This window comes from Mauremys mutica, chromosome 9 (assembly GCF_020497125.1).
Source record: "Mauremys mutica isolate MM-2020 ecotype Southern chromosome 9, ASM2049712v1, whole genome shotgun sequence".
Classification (NCBI taxonomy): domain Eukaryota; kingdom Metazoa; phylum Chordata; order Testudines; family Geoemydidae; genus Mauremys; species Mauremys mutica.
In genome coordinates, this window is record NC_059080.1 from 98,512,743 (window position 1) to 98,532,994 (window position 20,252).

The window sequence follows — 20,252 nt, forward strand, 5'->3', positions numbered from 1 at the left end:
GTGGGGGTCTGGCAGCTAACTCAGCTTGGGGCAAGCGGGACACAGTCTGGGGCAAGCGGGACCCCTTAAAATCCCTATCAGCGCCTATATAAGACACAGTCCCAATATCGGGACTGTCCCTATAAAATCGGGACATCTGGTCACCCTATGCTCAGAAGATATGCAGCTAGAAAGTATTAACATGTTGTTTAGAGAGATGGGAACACAGAATTAATTGAATATAAAGAAACTTCCCAATAGAGATCTCTTCTTGAAAGGAGCTTCTTCACAGACAGACACATTGCACTGCTACGTTCCAAACTATTAATGCTTATTATAAAAAATACCCACTTTAACACAGACATCTCTGTGTAAAAGGCTACGTTCTCGGGTGCTAAAGCTCAGCATTTCAGTCTATGCTGTGTAAATCCATGCTTCTGTATTGGAAATTCATTGATTATTCTCATTTGCTGGTGAATCCTTCTCATACACACCTTGAGTACATCTGTGCACCCTGCGCTCGCACATGTGTGCATGAAAAGTATAGGTTGGAGGATTTACTGTGGACGCAGTCTCCTAATGTTTAATACCGTAAAGAGAAGAAATTTTGCTTGGAGCAAGAGGTTTTCCCAGTGTGACAGAATAACTCTGCACAGTTGCACAACTCTGACACGTTGGCTAGCTTGCAGCTCACAAGTATTTTTTAAATTACCCACTTCAATCCATTGTAAGACAGAACCAGACGTGGTCAGAAAATAGAATCAGAGTGCAACAAACGCTCTTTCGGATGCCACTTCAGTAACAAAAGGGAAGATGCCGGTGTACCACTGTGTCTTGGTATAGGCACCTCATCGCACATGCCACAAAGGAATCCAACCTCGAGTGAGATGTCCAAGTTCCCAGTGAGGTTAGTGTATTTCGCAGCTGGCAATCTCAGCCATGAAAATCTTACTCAATACAATGAAGACAAGAAAAGCTTGGGGGGATTTAGACATTCAAATTCTCTAGGGCTTTGACAGGCTGCATCTAGGCGGTGGTGAGGTTCAGCCCTTAGTAACTATCAACATCTGACTGGTCTAACATCCAGCTACAGGCCAGAAAGGAAATTGCTCTGAGAGCAGCTATTATTTTGAAAGAGTGCTTGTATTGCAACAAAGGGAAAGGAGAGGAGGTGGTTCCCATCAGACATCCTTGAAGCCTTTATCTTTCTTACATAAGGTTGGGAGGGTACTTCCTATTGTTTAGCCAAATGACGTCACCACAAGGCATCCCTTGTATCCCTGAAATACATAGGTAGAATGCAAAACTGCTTTAGTCAACTAATGACCAACAGTAACTACAATACAATAAATATACCAAGCGAGTTTGACACTCTTGAGCCTCCTTGGCTACTTGAGCTGGCTGGAACTATTTGTTACGAACAAATTGTTCTGCGAATTTAGCTTGTTTGGCTCCCCTGTCTGTGAATCAATGAAGGTTTTCCTGAAATTGTCTGTGATTTGTAATTGTCCAAAGAACATTTTTATAGCAAACATATTTCAGCCCCAAGGCTTGTATGTGCGCTGCACTTCTGATGTCTGGAATCCAGTGTTTGATGGTGTGTGACTGGCCACACAAGTCAAGTCACATCATATGGTTTCAGTTCCCTTACTGGGAAAACCTAGCTTTGCGAACAGCATTAGTTCCTGAGGAAAACTCTGGGGAGCTGGATCTCAGAGAGAAGATGGGGAGCACTTTAAGGACAAAGTCAGTAAATAAGGCTTGTATGTCTCAAAAATGTCACCTTGCTCGGTCTGCTCAGAGTCACCCTGAGCGAGTGGGTGGCATGTACATCACACTGTTCCACGGCCTGCAGCCATACGTGGCTCAATTAATTGCCTGAGTCCTAAGGCTGAGAGTCGAGCTTTGGTAGAGCTGCTGTTTATTCTCCCATCTCACACACAACACCTGCAATGTGCCAAGTGCCTGGACTGAATCTCCTGGTTTTCACTTGATGTCATAACTGCAAAGGACGCATTCACACCCTGTTATCTATCTCGAACAGCTGCAATAGTGACAGCCAAGTCTCTGGCCTAGGATTTGGGGAAAGCTGTCTTGCTGCTGTGTTAACTGTCCAACCCAAGGACATCTGAACATATTTCATGCATTTGCCAAGTGGATGGACTCAGGTTTTTTTTTTTTTTTGTTTTAACACGTCGTGTCCCCTCCTCCTTCTGCTTCAAAACCTCCCATCTTTCTCCGACCGGCCAAATCTGGGATGATTTTGAAGTGTGCACAGGAGCACCCTTCACGACTAGCTTGGGGGAAAACACCACGGGTAAACACCATGGGTACCAGAGTGTGAAAAACATCCCCCATTCATAACATTTTTATGAATAACTCAGCAGTTGTGCACGCACTCACAGCAAAGAAATTCTAGGGATCCACAAACACAAGCAAAAGAATGGGCAAATTTTGGCATTCAAATCTTTAAACACTTTTCAATTATTCAACTAGCTGTACTGACTATTCAGTAAGAATCGCGACAGCTGCTTTATAACTGTGCTACTGGCATATCAGGACAACACTGGTTACTTGAAATCTTGTCAATTAAAAAAAAAAGTCATTTTCCCAAATCTTCCTGTCAATTTCTGTGGTTTAACGATCACATTCCCTATTTTTGAGTGTATTTCTCTCTCTGGTGGCTGTGTGACTCACCCAAACTGACTGTACAGGGTAAACCGTGAAACTGACTAGACAGAAAAAGGTACCTGATTTTCAAACATTCAGCACACTCAAAGCTCCCCCTGATTTTCACTGGAGTTGTAGGTACTCAAACCTCTGAAAATCAGGCACAAAGTGCTACCAAATGCACAAAGTAAGCATGCTGTAGACTTTTCTCCCCACTAATTTCATTTAATTCTAGTGGTCGTATGTGTCACTTATACCACTAAAAGGTAAAAGTCACATGCCTGAATTTGTTGTTTGAATTGACAGTATCTCTCTTTATCATAGACTTTAAGGTGAGAATGGACCATTATGATCATCTAGTCTGACCTCCTGCACAATGCAGGCCACAGAATCTCACCCACCCACTCCTGTAACAAACCCCTAACCTATGTCTGAGCCATTAAAGACTTCAAGGTGCAGAGAATCTTCCAGCAAGTGACCCATGCCCCATGCTGCACAGGAAGGCGAAACCCCCTCAGGGCTTCTGCCAATTTGCCCTGGAGGAAAATTCCTTCCTGACCCCAAATATGGCGATCAGCTAAACCCTGAGCATGTGGGCAAGACTCACCAGCCAGACACCCAGAAAAGAATTCTCTGCAGTAACTCAGATCCCACCCCATCTAACATCCCATCACAAGCCATTGGGCATATTTACCGCTAGTAGTCAAAGATGAATTAATTGCCAAAATTAGACCATTCCATCATACCTTCCCTTCCATAAACTTATCAAGCTTAGTCTTGAAGCCAGATATGTCTTTTGCCCCCACTATTCCCCTTGGAAGGCTGTTCCAGGACTTCACTCCTCTGATGGTTATTTTACATGTTCCGTTATGTTTAAGGTGGTTAATGAGAGTTTTGATCTGTCTGGAGAGAACAGGATTGGGTAGACGTTAGATACATGATTCTGAACCTACTAGAGTTCCCAGACTTCACATCAAATGCTTGATTTGTTTATGCCCATGTGAAACAATCTGCCGAAAAGCAATCTCAAACCACCAAGTGGAGATGCTTTAATAGCCACACGGCCTTCCAATGGCCCATGTTTTAGGTTAACTCTTAGGTTGCATAATAATATCACAGATTTCCTTCGCAAGTTCCCAAATGTTACAACATAACATTGTTGTCTAACAAAATACACTGCAAGACATAGTACATGATGTGGCATTAACAAGGGCCTCTTTTGTATACAGGGCTTGCTTGGTTTTAAATAAATCTGCCGCTTCTCTGAGCTACAGAAGCAGGAGATGAGCAATTCTGTTGTCTGGTTAATAATGTTTTCGTACTGGCCAATTTAACAGCTAATCTTTGTAAAACTCTGGGCAGTCCCTACGCAGCTGTATTTGCATATTTTAGTCGTCTCACTATTAAATCATACTTTGCGTCAACAGCTTAGCTGTCAAGTACAAACAGCAACTCGCTCCAGTATTATGCAAATGAAGCCCATGGATAAACACACACAATGCTCTGGCATTCTGCCCATTACGAAGGCAACGGCTCATGCTTATTGGAGTTCTAGGGAGGTTTATACCACCACAGATCCTGGCACAAATACCCTTTGTCTCAGACTACTTTGCAGAGCGGTGTGGAATGGCCAAGAACTGTGTTCTCAGGGCTTGTGTGTCGCGTTCTATAGTAGGGTTGTGTTGTGAAAGGCCAACTGGTACATCCTCACTCCCCTCTGCCTTTAATTACCAGAGCCTTTTCGATGTAGTCTTCGAATAGCTAACACCTCCAGGGATCATGGGGATTTTCTTCCACTGCAAATTTCTTCTACCATCTGCCTCGCAAAACAACTCTACATTTCAACCCTCACTGCATGTGTCTACACTACAAAAAATCGTACCCTTTTTCAGCAACAGTGCAGCTGCTCAGAGTAGGTTTTCAAGACACAACGGTAAAGACAGCCGAGGTTGGTTTTCACTAATGCTTTCACTACTGACAGCAACCATTCAGTTGCACTGTTGCTGAAACACAAGTACTAATTTCCCCAGTGTAGACAAGGCCACACCTACAACCTCTACCGCCTCTGCCATCTTTAATTCCTTTTTTTCAGTCCTCTTTGTCCTGCCCCCCAAATCCTAATTCCTCCCAAAGCAAACGTCAGCCTATCTTGAGCACGCTGTCACTACCCTCTCTCCCTACGGCACCTTCACTCACCCAACGTAAAAAGAAGTTTTAAGTTCTCCCCTTTCCAGTGTCTGAACTTTACCTTTTAGAAAGCAAGCTTGTTGGGGTTGTGTTTTTCTGCAGGTCTTGTACAGAACTGTGCAGACTGTTCTCACATACCAAGCAATCACACTGGAAGGTATTTTTAAAAGAGTTAATGCTACAGGTCTCACTATGTGAGGTAGTAATGCTAGTTTGTCTGTATTGCTATTTGTGCACCAACGTGGTCGAGAAACTTTCATTCAGAAGTGGGGTCTCCGTGCCCTACTGCAGTGTCCTGCAAGGACATAATATGGAATAACAAAGACCTCCCAGAACGACATCTTTTGCAGTTTTATGAAGTTTTATGGAAATGACACAGATTAGATGGAATTTTGATGTATTAAGGGTGGTTCTTGTGCACGAGTGCAATCTGCAGTATATAATGCACTGCACATGGCTTTCATGCAAGAAATTTAGGGAGGTTCTTCCCTTTAACATGGAAGAGAAGGAAAGGGGAGACTCTCCGGTTGGAAACGGCTCATGGTGTGCAGTTAGACAAAGCAACCTAGATTCAATCTGTTTGGCTAATCTTTGTGGGATGCGACTGACTTGATGCAGACAGTTGAGAGAGATCTTTTGCCCGTGAGTGAGCCTGCAAAGGAACATGAAGCATAAATGCAGGGTGAGGCATCCATTAATGAAATGCCTTGTCCAATATAGAGCTTATGCTATTGCAACACTTTAGCATCCCCACCCCTGCAGGCCACCCTATACGCTACAGTGGACCAGACGCCCAGCATGCCACAGGGCAAGAGAGAAGCACAGACAGTGAGAATGAACCTTAAAGACACCCCAGGTGCAACCGACTGAAGTGGATGCTGCTCCTGAACATTACACCGTGATGCAGGATCCCTGCCATTCCTGCCCCAGGAGACCGTAGGAATCAGTTGACGGTAAGACTGGGGGCGAGGGCTCTGCTGAATAAGCCACTCAGCTGAGGGGTGAGCCGATCAGTCTGAGGGACTCCATAATAAAACGTATTAACCTTTCAAAAGAAAACGGACGCTGCCTGAAGATAGTAAGTAACAGACGCGCGGGAAGGGCGGAGCGTAAGGCAGGTGAACCAATGGCTGCTGCAGGTTCAGCACAGGGAGGAGCTCAGGTAGTACTAGTTCTAGGACAGCAGTTCTCAAACTGTAGCAACCCGAGGACCCCCATTTTGATTTAGAAATTTTCATGGACACCCCAAATCCCCCACTCAGCCCCAGGCCCTGCCCCTACTCCACCCCTTCCCCACCTCTTCCTGCCTGTTCCACCCCTGCCCCACCTCTTCCTGCCCCCTCCCGCGAGCACAGCTCCTCCCCTGCGCCCTGTGAACAGCTGTTCCCCGCGTGCAGGAGGCGCTGGGAGGGTGGGGGAGGAGTTGATCGGCAGGTCCCACAGACCCCCTGGAGAACCCTCGTGGACCCCCAGGGGCCCGTGGACCCCAGTTTGAGAAGCACTGGTCTAAGATTCATACGATCTCATATTGCTGCCAAATCGGTCAGCGCAAAACGGTACAGCAGATGAGTGCTGCAAGCTGCACTTTGAACCAAAACTAGCACCATGAGTACTGGAGGCAAAACAAAGTATGGTAGCGCAACCACCTTCAGAGGCAAGAGCGCTAAACACGCTTGTTGATTTGATAATTAAGGCTGAGCTGGTGTAGAAGTGACCGTACTTGGCTCTCCTCCATCACCTTCCATTAGAGCATCTCAGAGTGCTTTACACAGGCTAATAAATTAATCCCACAATACCCCTGCAACCTAGGGATCATTCCCACTTTACAGATGGAGAAATTGAGCACAGACGGGTCACCCTGCCTGAGGTCACCTAGGAAGTCTGAATAGACGAGATCTGTTAGCATTGTATGCAGTGGTGCAAGTAGATTTTAACTCTTACCGGTATGGTACTGACTCCCCGCACCCGCCTCACAAAAATTTTTCCATGACTAGAGCCCTGCACAGATACAAATTTATACCCGCGGATGCGGATATCTGCAGATAGAAATCGGTATCCGCTGAACCGCAGGGCTCTCCCGGGAACCGCAGTGGTGGAAGGAGCAGCACATGAGGCCGCTGCTCCCAGGAGCCAGCGCCCTGCGCCGGCAGCTCTGCCGGCTTTCCTTGGCAGGTGACCTTTGACATCATGGAGAAAGTGGAAAGCAGGACATTAGCGCAAACTGAGAAGGTCACCATTATGGCTTCTATACATATATTTAGCTCCAGTGCAGTCTGCATCTCAGGCCTAAAGAAGCTCCCCTCCAACACCAATTTCAGAAGGCCAGTAACAAGATTTCACCTGGTTTACTATGGGAGTTCTCATGGGGGGGTCGTAGCGTGTTAGAGACTCCAGAGCCAGGGCGCAGGAGCTAGTCCAGCTCAGGTCCTCATTTTATGAAAAATCTGTTGCAAAACCAAAATAACCTAAACCCAACAAACCAAAGCAAAAGCACCTCCTGCAGGGCCGATGTTTTTCTAGCCTGATCTCAGCTCCAAGGGAGTATTTCCGGTAAGTGAAGAAAATCAGCCCAGCCATTTGGGGTAGCAGGCTGAAAATGACTTGGTTTTTGAAGAGTTCTCCCTTAACTAGAATTCTTTGCCCCTACCCATTCAGACCGGTGCTGGCCTGCCCCCCTGAGCGCTAGTGCCTGGGACATGGCGGAATGAGAATGTGGCTAGTTACACTTCTATAAGCAGCAGTGTTCCCAGGTGCTATGCACAGACATATCTAGGGGAGGAAGTGCTTTTGATTGCTTCCTAGCTTATTGTTAAGTAAACAATTATGTAGACAGATCTTCAGTGAATACACATGGAAACAGCATTCTTCTGTGCCTCAGCGGTGATTGCAGGTATATTTCTTGTCTTCCTGACAGCTACTGGATACCCAGACTCCTACAGCTAAGGAGCAGGCTTTACATCTCTTCCTAAAGGATTCAGACTGAAGCTATTAAGAGGCTGTGGCTGAACACACAGGGATTTAGCCGCAGCCAACAGTAGGTTAAAAGGAACGGGTCACACACATCTGCGCAATATGAAAAAATGGCCTCTCCTGATATTAGAGGACCTGCAGCTCATTGATGAGAGCAGGAAGAGCAGGGAGGAGATTGATATTTTCTTAATCTGATCTCCCGGCATTGTTCAGAGAGATACTGACAGCACAAGAACCATACAACAACTATAGCAGTTCTGGACATTCAATCTCATTTCAGCACGAGCAGGAACGTTAGCCAGGATGTGAGGGGAACATCTGAACCTTCATTTGGTGAGTGCCCTGGGATCGTCAGCTTCCACCTGGGCACAGGGTTGGGCCATGCCTTGACATCTCTACCCAATGCTATTTCCATGAGGACTGTTTACAGTACCCACGACAGGGAGGTTGTGCGGATTCACTAGTCACCAATTCTATAGCACCTGGAAAATAGAAACCCACTGTTAAGTAGCAGGGTGTCAGATGAGAGGGCAGGGCTCTGCCAGGGAATGGATGCACCCTGGAGAGACAAGACTCTGCACACTTATTATCAGGAAGTTTTCAATGCTGACAGATTGGGAAACTAAGCAGTACCCTGGGCAAAGTCCTTTTAAAGAGGCCAGTTTCCTCAGAATGAAACTGCAACAAGGTCTCTTCTGCATGGGAACAGCTACTCCGCTGGCTGCCGCAGAACGCCTCCGGTGACTAACTCTGTTCTGTGGGTTACGTCCTGTAGTCTTGTTTGCTGTAGCATGTACAAAACCAAGCTCACGTCTTATTCAAACAGGATTCCATTTCCTTGGGAGTTTTACAGCGCAACAGCTGGACTAATTCTGCCTGACAATTTAGCATATACTGAAGCTGTGCAGCAGCCAGGACGACTGGGTTACCTTTACATATGGTGGACAGAGTCAATTACCGGCCATGGAGAGTCAACTGTGGCAGAGATTTACTCTTTGGCTGGTAGAGAATATACATCAGTTTGGGTACAGCCTGGTGCCAACTCAGTAAATGGAAAACAAGAGTCTCTGCATCACACGGCAGAATTCCATCCTGCTCAGTCACCTCCTTCCTTAGGGTCTGTCTTCACTGCAGAGCTAACTTGGGTATTTATTCCGGTGTTGTCCCTAAGCCCCCTCCCACCTGAGTCTGGTGGTGCTTTAAACCCAGGCAAGCTGGCCTGGCTGCTTTCACTCAGGCTGGTAATCAGCCACTTTGCAGTGAGGACTCAGGCTAAATCATTCAGGTGCAGAAAGTCCTCCAAAGCCTTCCTACAATTCCCCGCAGGCGCCTGGAAGCACAGGACAAGTTCTCCAGGAAGAAAATAACAGAACAGCTCAGCTTAGCAAAGCACAAAGAACTCTGGGATACGCCCCCAGAAGTCTTAGCAATACCCACTAGCAAGGGCACAGTAACTGACATGGCTTTGCAATGTGGCTGCTCTCACCTGGGCTAGGCTAACCCAGGCTGATCACCTGAGGTGACTCTGACGTGACGCCATGGCCTTAGCTGATTGACTACAATGATCGAATGCAACACTGAGGCTTAGAGCCCTAATTGCACTTTGATTCTGAAAGCCAAAGAAGGCATTTAATAAGCTTCAGCCAACCAACTCTTAGTACAAAGCACTTCCTATGTCCAGCACAGGACTTTACAAACATATATGCTAGATGTTTTGCATCATGAAATCCTGGGATTTGGTGGTGCTGCAGACCTGGAATTGGACACTGGCATGGGATTGCACGTCCAACATACAAGTTGCAAATCAAGCCAAATTAGAGAAACTGCTCCCTAAGCAATCTCCCCAAACGACACCAATCAGAGAAGGATAAAGTGCCATATTTGCCGGCTGCTGACTATGAAATCAAAAACTCTTAGGAAGGCCAGTTAATCTCATTTAAATATGACAATTCAACTAGTGCTGCCTCCGTAGGGTACATGACACTTGGCAACTGTGTGATCCCGACAGGTGTTTTAGACCTGTATGCATGCAGCTGCATATGCAGCAGGGTAGCTGTTTGCACAAATTATGTGCATGGACAGTTCTGAAAGTTTAAACTCAGTACACTGAGCTGAACATAACATCATGAACCTGCCAGCTCACCTGATTGACATCTGACAGGAAAGTGACCCGTCTGTGCTAAAGTTCAGCACGTCTGATACGTATCTGTCAGGTGAGCTGAAAAAGTCACTGCTGCTGTATCAGCTGGTTTATACGTTACGGCCATATCACTTCTAATAAGTGACTCTCCTGGTAAGCAGGAATAAATACTAAGCAATGATGCTTTGCAAAAGTTCCGACTGCATCATACCAACGGCAGCCCAGAAGAGCAGCAATAAAAGCAGTGAGCTAATGTGTAAGTGATAAACGACTTGTTCAAACAATTCAATTACAATTACAGGCTTGCTCTCCTGATTTAAGTCTTGCTTCATAATTGCCTGTCTTAAATTCACTTTACGGAAAAACTGCAGACGAGAGCTTGGTAACACAAAGAGCATTAGTCACCAGTAGCTTGTGAGTGTCAGAATTGGATATACCTTGGCATTTGGAACGCTAGCATCTTCGGCTATGTCATAATGTACCATTGTTCTACGTGCAGAAAGGCTAGTCATTTTTTTGTTTCAGTGGCAGACATTTTTCACTTGCTGTCCTAAAGAGTTGGGCAGCATTACACAAAGGTGGCCCCATTTCACTGATGCACGAAGTGCTCCCTGTCTAGCTTGTACATCAGCTATGTCTGTAAATCTCGTTGGGATCCTTGGAAATGCAAAGTGATCCGTAGACTATCACTGCCTCAGGAAAAGGTCTCTAAGTGTGTTTCTATTTGAGATCCTGTTCTCTTGGGGTTAGAAAGCTACTCCAAAGATAACATACAAAACCCCACCACAAATTCATAATCCTGACACAAATCCAAACCGTGGTGAGGAATTAAAGTGAAATTCATTGGAAAAATGGAAGTTGATATATCGGAGGAAAAGTCATCCATAATGGGAGGGAGAGACCTGGAAAACAGTATAATGCTGAAAGACTGAGGTGATCACGGACAGCACATTAGTTTGGAGTTTGCAATGTGCTATGTAAGCAAAAAACACCACTGCAAATAGGGGGTGCCTAATGGGATGCATCTTGTCACAGACCAACAGCACCTCTCTTTTAGGTCTCTGGGTAACAGGGAACCGGGAACACTGCACTCCTTCTGAGAGAGCCTGCCAATTGGAGAGACTTCAGAGGAATAGAAAATAATTAGGAATCTGGACTTACTATGCATAGGCATTCAGAGAATAGGATGGTGGGTGCCATGTAAGTGCCTGCCTAGATTGACAGATAGTACATAGAAAACATGTCTGATCTCTATGCTGATTGCAGCAAATACAGGAGACAGTTTTTCTTGCACTTAATTTCTTCCATAGGATCAGCCATAAGCCAAATGATCTCTGGGTTCCGACTACTCTTGTTCTGAGGACAAATTTTCCATGATTTTCCAAAGTCTACTCAACCTCCTTCTTTGGAGTGTCCTCCTCCATGTTGCCAGTCAGTCTCCCATTACAGCTAGAAACACCACCAGCCCTGCTCTTGTGTTGGGGAGAAAGCCTCCTATGTCTGTCCTACTGCATCCCTTGAAAACGGTCCTTTCAGTACAGCGCCACTCTCCACACTGTCACAGCCGCGGTGTGGGCGGCTAGGCCTAGCGAGTGAAGCCAGCCTCAGAAAGTTGCAGCCAGAGCCCAGGGCCAGAGAGACTCAGAAGCCAGGCAAGGAGGGAGGGCTGGAGCAGGGCAGGAAGAAAGCAGGAGCAGGGTTGGGGCAAGGCTCGGAACAAGGTTTGTCACAGCAGCTGGCTGGGGATCTGCCTAGTTCCCCGGCAGGCTTAAGCAGTGCGCCTGGAGTAATCAAACAGGGAGCAGGCCTATCCTGTGGGCCCAGGTCCTTCAGTGCTTGGGCTCACAAGGCTCACAGCCGGTCAGCCACTGCCAATTACAGCTGCTGGGTCGCAGCAGTCGCCCAGGGAGCAGCAGAGCCGGGTTTCAGACCTGCAGATCCTTACAAAAAACCCTGTATCGGGGCCTTGCCATCTCTGTACTGGAAGGGAAAATATTTGCCGTCACAGGCTGCGGCTCAGTTGAAACACTGAGATACCTGCGGTGGTTGCGTGTGGGGGCTGAGAAGAGCCAGTGAAACAAGGGTTTAGGCCAATATGGCCTTGCATCCCCTTACCTCCTGTTACATCCTAGACAGCATGAGAGACTCTCGACACAACGTGAGGATAGTCTCAAAGCCTGTACTCCACCTCCCTCACCTACAACCCCACACCGGCTGCAGCCATGTTGTAGCACTGTGAGCAGGGACGCTGTCATTTCCCTGGACACGACTGCTTTTGTGCCTTGACAGAGCTGACGACGACTCTTCAAGGAAGAGCTTTGGTTTTGTGTTAGAGAGGCCGTTAACAAAGATTACGCTGTCGGCAAGGTTTCCAGCAGCACACTTTTCCTTTCGAAGGCACTCCTAAAACTGGTATCAAAATTCGCCAAACCTCTCTGTGCATCATTAGTTCTGACATGCTGTAAGGAATTAGGTCTAACCTGCCATTCTGTATAGGGACCACAGCACTGTGTCCAATCACTGCATTTTAGATACCAGTTCTCTCTCTCGCAATCACACCCACCTCTAAACCCACAGGACAACAGAGGCTGCTAACCCCCAATAGAAGGTATTTGTGGGACCAGAAAAACATATTGCCTTCATTTGTGCCTGCCCCACAAACCTAAAGGGAGGGGGTTCTTTCTAGCACGGAGCCGGGGGAGGTGCCAGGTGGGAGATGTGCAATGCAGCGCTATGGCATTGGAGGAAGGGGCTACGACAGGAAACGTACAATTTATAAGTGTCAGTCGCCGGGTTTTCATGGTCAGAAGAACAAAGATGAATCAGCCCACACTCCCCTTGACCAGGCGCCCGGGTGCACATACGCAGAGTATGTTGTTCACCCCGTCACAATTTCAACCCCCTTCTCATTTCAGGAGAGCCCAGCACTCCCATTGGTTAACTGGGTCAGTACCATGGCAGAGGCAGGTCTGCTCCCCTTTTGAATAAAAACTATTTATGCCCATTAGGGTGAATTAAACAACAAGGTTTAAAAAAAGAAATGAAAACTGCCTCCACCTGAGTGAGGCTGCCTGGTTTTCGCTGGCGCCTGGGAGGGTGGAGGGAAGGCACTCGGGGTGAACAAGCGCCGAGAAGGAGTTTGACTGACAGCGGGACAGAGGGGAGGGTGGGGGAGAGGTGGTTTTGTGAGCGTGGGAAGTGGGGAGAAGCGGTACTGTTACTTTTGACAATTGCATATTTGTTGTCTGTCTGGATCTGTCTTGTATTTTAGACTGTAAAATTCTTATGGGCAGGGACTACCTCTGAGTCCGTATTTACACACTGCCTAGCACAGTGGGGCCTCACCTTAGTTGGGGCATTTAGCTGCTATTAGAATACAAAATAATAATAATAATAACGGCTTGGAGAGCGGGGGAAAGGCCCCCCATCCAGCAGGGAGCTGCCTGAGATGGCCACATGTCTCTTCTTTCTTGCCCCAAAGTATTTAAATTCAGGTTTTCCAAGGTGAAAAGCTGGCGTGTTAATCTGGCAGTAGGCCAGGGCATCCACAACCACCTGCCTCTTAACTGACCTCCACGACATTGCTTGAACCCAGGGCTATGCTTTAGGACTTTTATCTTACACAAAGGAGGTAACATGTTAACGAAACAATGACAGTTTAAATTGCGAAGCAGCAGCCAGATGGGAACCTTCATGGATGAAGTCTCGTGTTTGAAACCCAGGGTTCCCTGGAGCCCTGGTTCCAATCCCACTCTGGTGGGTTCAGGAAGCACAGTGAAGTCCTGTGCTGGGGGTGCATAGCTAGGGGTAGAACCGGTCTGTTCTTCATATCCCTCGGTGTTCTCATATCCTTGGGGCCTTGCCTTCAACTGCTGTGCTGGGTGCTATGCCCCAGCTGGTTTCCACCATCCCGTCTCAGGTGTGCCGCTCTGCGTGACAATCTCTCAAGCCCTCAGTGTGAAAATATAAGCCACTTGTTTTGGGTTCCAGCTTCCCTAATGCATTTTGCCCATAAATGTGAAATAATTGTAACTGTCCCCAGTGAACAGGTGATTTATATATAATACACAGCAACTGACCCATAGCCACAGTGCTGAAAGCATGACAATGGAGTAGCAGCTGCAGTGAGGAGTTAATGAAAATTTAACATAATGTTATCTTAAGGGCAACAAATTCCGGTACATCACCCTTGGTGAGAGCCTGCATGGTACTTGCACTTCTAAGTCTAGGTAATTTAGAAAATGTAATTACTTTGATAATTACATTTTAAGGCTAGAGATTTCAAAAATATGACTCCTTTGTTCAGCAAATGCAAGGCCACTATACACTGCTCTCTGCTGCTCCCCTCTGGTCAGAGCAGGGTTAGCCATCTCCAGGAGGGACTGGAAGAAGCATCACAGCATCATGGGTCCCTGCCTGAATGACTGAGAACGTTCACAGAGAACTCAAGAAACAAAGAATTGTGGATAGAGACAGAACACCACCTTACAGCACTGAAGGCTCCCGTAAATGGAGGGACCGTTTCCACTTCCCATCTCTAAGCAACTACACGGCAATCAGATTTATTCTGTCCTGTTGCAACTCTTTATCATCATCACTTGTTCCAGGCTCATCCCCTACACTCTGAAGCTAGATGCTCTAGGTCAGCACTTCTCAAACATCATTGCGCTGCGACCCGCTTCTGACAACAAAAATTACTACACGACCCCGAGAAGGGGGACCGAAACTTGAGACGAAACCTGAGCCCCCCCACCACCCAGGGCTGAAGCAGAAGTCTGAGCCCCACCACCCAGGGCTGAAGACGAAACCTGAGCCCCACCACCCAGGGCTGAAGCAGAAGTCTGAGCCCCACCACCCAGGGCTGTAGCCTTCGGACTCTGGCTTCAGCCCCGGGCCTAAGCAAGTCTAACACCAGCCCTGGTGACCTCGTTAAAAAATGGGGTCCTGACCCACAGTCTGAGAACCACTGCTCTAGGCGAGGCCAAGCTACAGGAGACGCACTTCCAACTGCTGTCTGACACCATCACATAGTCACAGAACACTGTCAACATGTCTCTCATGGTCCACAAACACTCAGACACAGTCTACACAAAAATTGCAAAATTTTTACTATGCCAGTGCAGTTAAAGTAATCCAGGCTTCCTGGTGGGGACGCAGTTATACCAGTATACAAGTGTTGCTCCTGGTATAGCTTGCTCCTTATCAGCTGTGTGTAGACCAGGCGTAAAAGTCTGCACTTTGAAACCACAAAGGGAAGATTGTGACCATCATGATAAAACTGTAGGTAAGAGCCCAAGAAAAGGGGTGAGCTTTGAGAACCAGGGTTTTTTCCTCCCAGCATTACTGACTGGGTTGGCAAGGAAGGAGAAAATGAGACCAATACAAATGCTTGTCCGTTTTACTGTCAGTTAATCCAATGCAAAACCTCTTGCTGTTAACCAAGGCACAGAGCACATGAAGTTACTATACTCTGTCACCATCACTACTGGACAGCACAAAAGTAGCTCTCCTTAGAACTGAGCTTACCTTCTGATAAAGGATCATCTTACTGGCAAGGAAACGGAAGCTGTATCACATGCACAGAGACTTATTACTAAGCTTGAAAGACCTACTTTTTCTCCATGTTCCAATATATTTTGCAAGTATTCTCCATCCTCCTGGTCTGCATGTACTGGGCCCAGAGGGATAAACATCCTCTTATAATACAAAATGATCCCTGATAACTCGTATGTTATGGCTCTCCTTACAAAATGGAGACCCTCGCCCACTGTGACTGGTTAAATGACCTTTGCAGTACAGAACTAGGACCACCTGGGATAGAACTGGAAGAAATATTTTATCTGGGGCCATCTGAAACAATTACACTAGGTCTGGCTATAGATCTCGCATCAGCTGCTACACAACCAGTCCTGGCTATCATGTTTTATGTGGTCATAGCTGGTAGCAGCCTGGGGGTCTCAGATGCTAAACCTGCCAGAAATACAGGTCATAACCATACAGCTATGAATCAATAGTGCTCAACATATTTTAGTTACTTTGTTTCTCACTCAACCCTTCAACGCATCTGATTCTGTTTTTACTCAGACCAGCAAAGTGGCTAAAAGAAAGAAGCTTTTCGAACTGAAATGCTATTGGCCTAAGATTTTAAAGAAAAGAGCCCCACGGCCCCAGAAGTTTCTTAAAACAATGGCACAAGTGCGCACAAAATGTGTGGAGAGGAGGCAGAAAATAGGGCTGCTGATTTTCAAGATATATACCACACAATTAGAAGTGCTGGATCTATAAACATCCTTAAAAAAACCCAAGCCAGCCAACAGGTCTAATGGTTCATAGTTTCCCCACCGCCCATTGTGCGCAATCCCCTTCTAGAAGCTTGTAAAACAAACATTCTTTCCCTGTGGATTTGATCCCATTGCGTTTAACCAGCACGTTTCCCTATTTTTCTAGTGCAGCTGTTGTTACTGACTCTTTGTATTTACACTTCCTGGGCTGAGCTGTTTAGTGGATAGCTTTGTGCACAGGCCTTGTAAACTGCTGCTCCAGAGATGGAAGGAGGGTGGGGGTGACACTTTGTTCCTCTTTCAAAAAAATACACCCCCCCTTTAAATAAATGCACACATACATCCATAAAAGGGTTCGCCGCCTAAAAAGAGATTGATTTTGTTTTAAATGATACTTCAGCAATTGTTCTCCAGATCCTTTCAAGGCGGTCCAAAAGTGGGCTAAACTCCTGAATGGATTGCCCTTTAACAATTCTCTATACTCCCTTCTTCTAAGTTAAGCTTCTAAATTTGGAGAAAAATACAACTCCTGGGTGGGGGTGAGAAACTGAATTTCTGATACCCTGGTATTCATGACAACTTAGCCAGCATGACAACAGAAACATCCTAACCTGGATTGCTGCTGTCAATTTGATCATCAGAATGTGATTTGAAATAAAAACGTCTCAGGCGCCAATTCACTACAGCAGCCAGTAAAAATATGCAGGAATACCTAGAAATTGAGGAGACTCTGCTCCCGTTTGGAGGTGTCTTGTAAAAACAGAGTGCATAGTTACACTTGGATTTCAGGGAGGACAAATGGCAAGCCACAAAGTGAATCTGCACGTGCGTTTGAGCAGAGAGAGAGCAGGGTGGTGGGAAGGAGATGAGGCGTTACCTCCATGCCATCAGAATCACCCCAACAAAGCATCCAGAACTTCAGAGCAAACACTCCTTAACTGGAGAGCGCAGGGCAGATTTTCGAGCATACCCAGCAGCTGTTAGCTGCTATGCAGATAACTACAGATTTGAGACTGTGGGTGCTGTGCACTTTGGAAGACCTGGCCTCACTTTTGCCTGACACATTTGTGCATGAGGCCTCTACAAGTCACTCTCCATCTTAGGGCTAGGCTGAAAGCTACTGTAATCTACATTTAAGTAGTACAAGCAGTTCTGATCCTTCTGCCAATGAAAGGGAATGTAGGGCACATGAACAGTGACGTTTTCCTTTCGGTGTCTGCCCTGTGTGCAATCATCTGCGGGACTTACTTGTTGCTGTCCCGATACTGATAGATATAACAGCCTTGAGGCATCCCACTTTCCTTGTCCAATGTAAACGAGAGCTTCAGCTGCAAAGGGGGAAAAAAAGAAAAGAAAAGAAAAGCACATTTAGGTCGAGTTCTCACTCACTACAGCAACTTCATGAAAGGCTTGTGGGGGGAAGCAAGCTCACCAAGACTGACACGCAAACACTGTGGCCTGGAATATAACATGGGGTTCCAAACCTCAGCGAAAAGTCACATGCATTGCAGAAAAGCTCTCTCTTTTTCCACCCTTTGTTACTATAAAGTGTTTGTGGTTCCTCTGAAATGTATGGGTCATAACGGTTCACCCCTCCAAACCCACCCACACACACATCCCTTCACCAAAGCTATTGCGGTTCTCCTCAGACACTAAAGAAATGAGTGTTCTCCATCAGCAGCTGTAGTTCCCACGAGCCTCTTTCTCTGAAAGCCTTCCCGGCTTCATCTCATTCCTCCAGTGCATTAGAACAGAGGAGAAACCACAGAGGGAAAGGTGACAGATTTTTCCTTCTGGGCAGAGTTATTAAAGAGCTGTTAGGAGGGTTTGTAGTTTGGACCAGTGTCCAGCAGGAGGCTAGGATGTGACCTGGAACGCTGCTTCCATTGCAAGTCCAAGACGGGATTCGGTAAGAGTTTTAAGATTTCATATGTAACCTAGTTCAGTTTTGTTTAAGGGGGAAAAAACGAATCCTGTTTCGACAGCAGTCAGAACAAAAGGAGTTCTGCAGGGAGAACTGGTTAGTGAGAATGTCTCTATAGCCTAAGCTACCAGAAAGCAGAACGGGGCTGACCTTTCAAATATGGAGGTGTGGCTTCGGCTGTCCGGGGGTCCCTCTTGATCGAAGTGGAGGAGGCTCTGATCAAGAGGAATCATCACATGCTAGACCCAAGAGGTGGGTGGCAGCATTTGGACAGAATAGGCAGTGTGCTTTGGAGAAAGTAGTGATGGTATTTATGTACCAGGGCCCAGATTTTTAAAGGTATTTGGGCACCAAACTCCCATTGAAACCAATAGGAATTTGGTGCCTAACTATGTTTAGAAATCTAATCCCAGGTAGGGCTGCTTTAGCTTTGATCTAAGGTGAATGGTAATATTAAAGAAAGGGGTCCATGAACACCTGGCTGCTGAAGGACACTTGAAATGCATTGGGGAGCCCATCTCTTTTCTAGAGGCTTGACCCATAGAATCTGAAGTGAGTGGGTCTGTTCTTTTTAAATGCAGGGAGATGAAGAGCCCACTGCTAAGCCACTGCATTTATTTACAAATTCCTCTGGCTTATGAACTCCAAGGAAACTGCTAACGGAAATTAACTGCCTATTAGGGAGAAAACGCTGTAATAAAACATTTTTTACCAGTAGACTGTTAACACAACCGATGTTCTGGATCATTAGCTGTTGTACAGATTTTTCCTTCTCGACAGGATAACCAATACAAAGTAACACAGTGTGCTCTTGCACAAATAAAACTGAAGCTGCTGAAAACTCAGTCATCACTGCTCCTGAATAGAGAATTAAGTACAAGGCTGAGATCTAATCCACTGGAACTGCTGCATGTCTTGCAGCTCCCTGCCAGGTGACTGAAATACACTCCCCCTCAGTTATTTACTGTGCACATCACTATCCCATGCATACTCCTTGGACATACCAGTAAATAAACACATCCTTATTTTGTGTCAATCCGGGTAATAAGTGCCATAAGAACGGCCAGACTGGGGGGTTAGACCAAAGGTCCATCAAAGCCCAGCATCCTGTTTTCCGACAGTGGCCAGCGCCAGGTGCCCCAGAGGGAATGAACAGAACAGGGAATCATCGAGTGATCCATCCCCTCTCGCCCATTCCCAGCTTCTGGCAAACAGCGGCTGGGAACACCATCCCTGCCCATCCTGGTTAATAGCCACTGATGAACGAAATGCCATGTTCCATATACTCCTATTTCCTGTGAGTAGCTACCTTCCTAGGGACACAGTTATCTTACTTCTAGCAGCAAATTTCTAAGACCCACCTGTGGAACAACTAGAGTGTAGTGGACTGAGTAAGGAGTTGGGAGCTGCCAGATGAGAAATGGGTTTTATTTTCAATTGTGCCGGTTTAACCAAAGCTTTCCGGCCTTTGTAAAACGTTTAGGCCCTGGGGGAATCACTTGGGGAATCCATATCCTGAGCCAAACTAATACCAGCTCTCCCTGGCCACACAAGCCCTGGAGAATCTGGGAAAGAGGCAATAAATCACATTTCAGGTTTATACTGAGGGAATACAGCAAGGAAGATGTAAAACTGTACGTCTGATTTCAATCAGCCTTGACAAACCAAATCCGACGGGCACCCACTGACACCGTTATGAAGTCTGTCCATGTCAGCCTTGGATCGACAGCCATGAGAACTAAGCTACCCTCAGGGCTCACATGTTGCCCTGTCACGATTCTGGCAAACTAACTCAGCCTCTCTAGTGCTGCACAACTAACCTCCTTTTCTCCAGCAAGACGCACTGCCGGGAACAAGCTCCACTCACGGAGACGAGGAAGGAAGAGAAAAGTTTGGGAAGAGAAACCACAGTCAGACACACAGATTTCTGGTCACTCCAGGGGAAAGCCAGCGGCTAACTACGCTACCAGGTATGGGAGAGAGCCCTAGACAGTCCAAGCCAGCAGTTGTAGGAGTGCACCCCAGTGCTTGGGGGTGCTGCGTCAAGGGGGACCTCCCTAACCTGGCCAGGACGGGCTAAGTATGGCAATATGCATTTAGG

General features: G+C 46.6%; 1 protein-coding gene across 4 annotated transcripts in view; it reads right to left on the minus strand.

The window, feature by feature from the left end:
* Positions 1–20,252, minus strand: part of DIS3L2 (DIS3 like 3'-5' exoribonuclease 2) — a 257,856-nt gene that overhangs the window by 42,780 nt on the left and 194,824 nt on the right. For all 4 annotated transcript variants that reach the window (XM_045030053.1, XM_045030051.1, XM_045030050.1 and 1 more), the window contains one exon: positions 17,476–17,555. In XM_045030053.1, the coding sequence (XP_044885988.1) occupies positions 17,476–17,555 (80 nt within the window). The remainder of the gene's footprint in view (positions 1–17,475; positions 17,556–20,252) is intronic.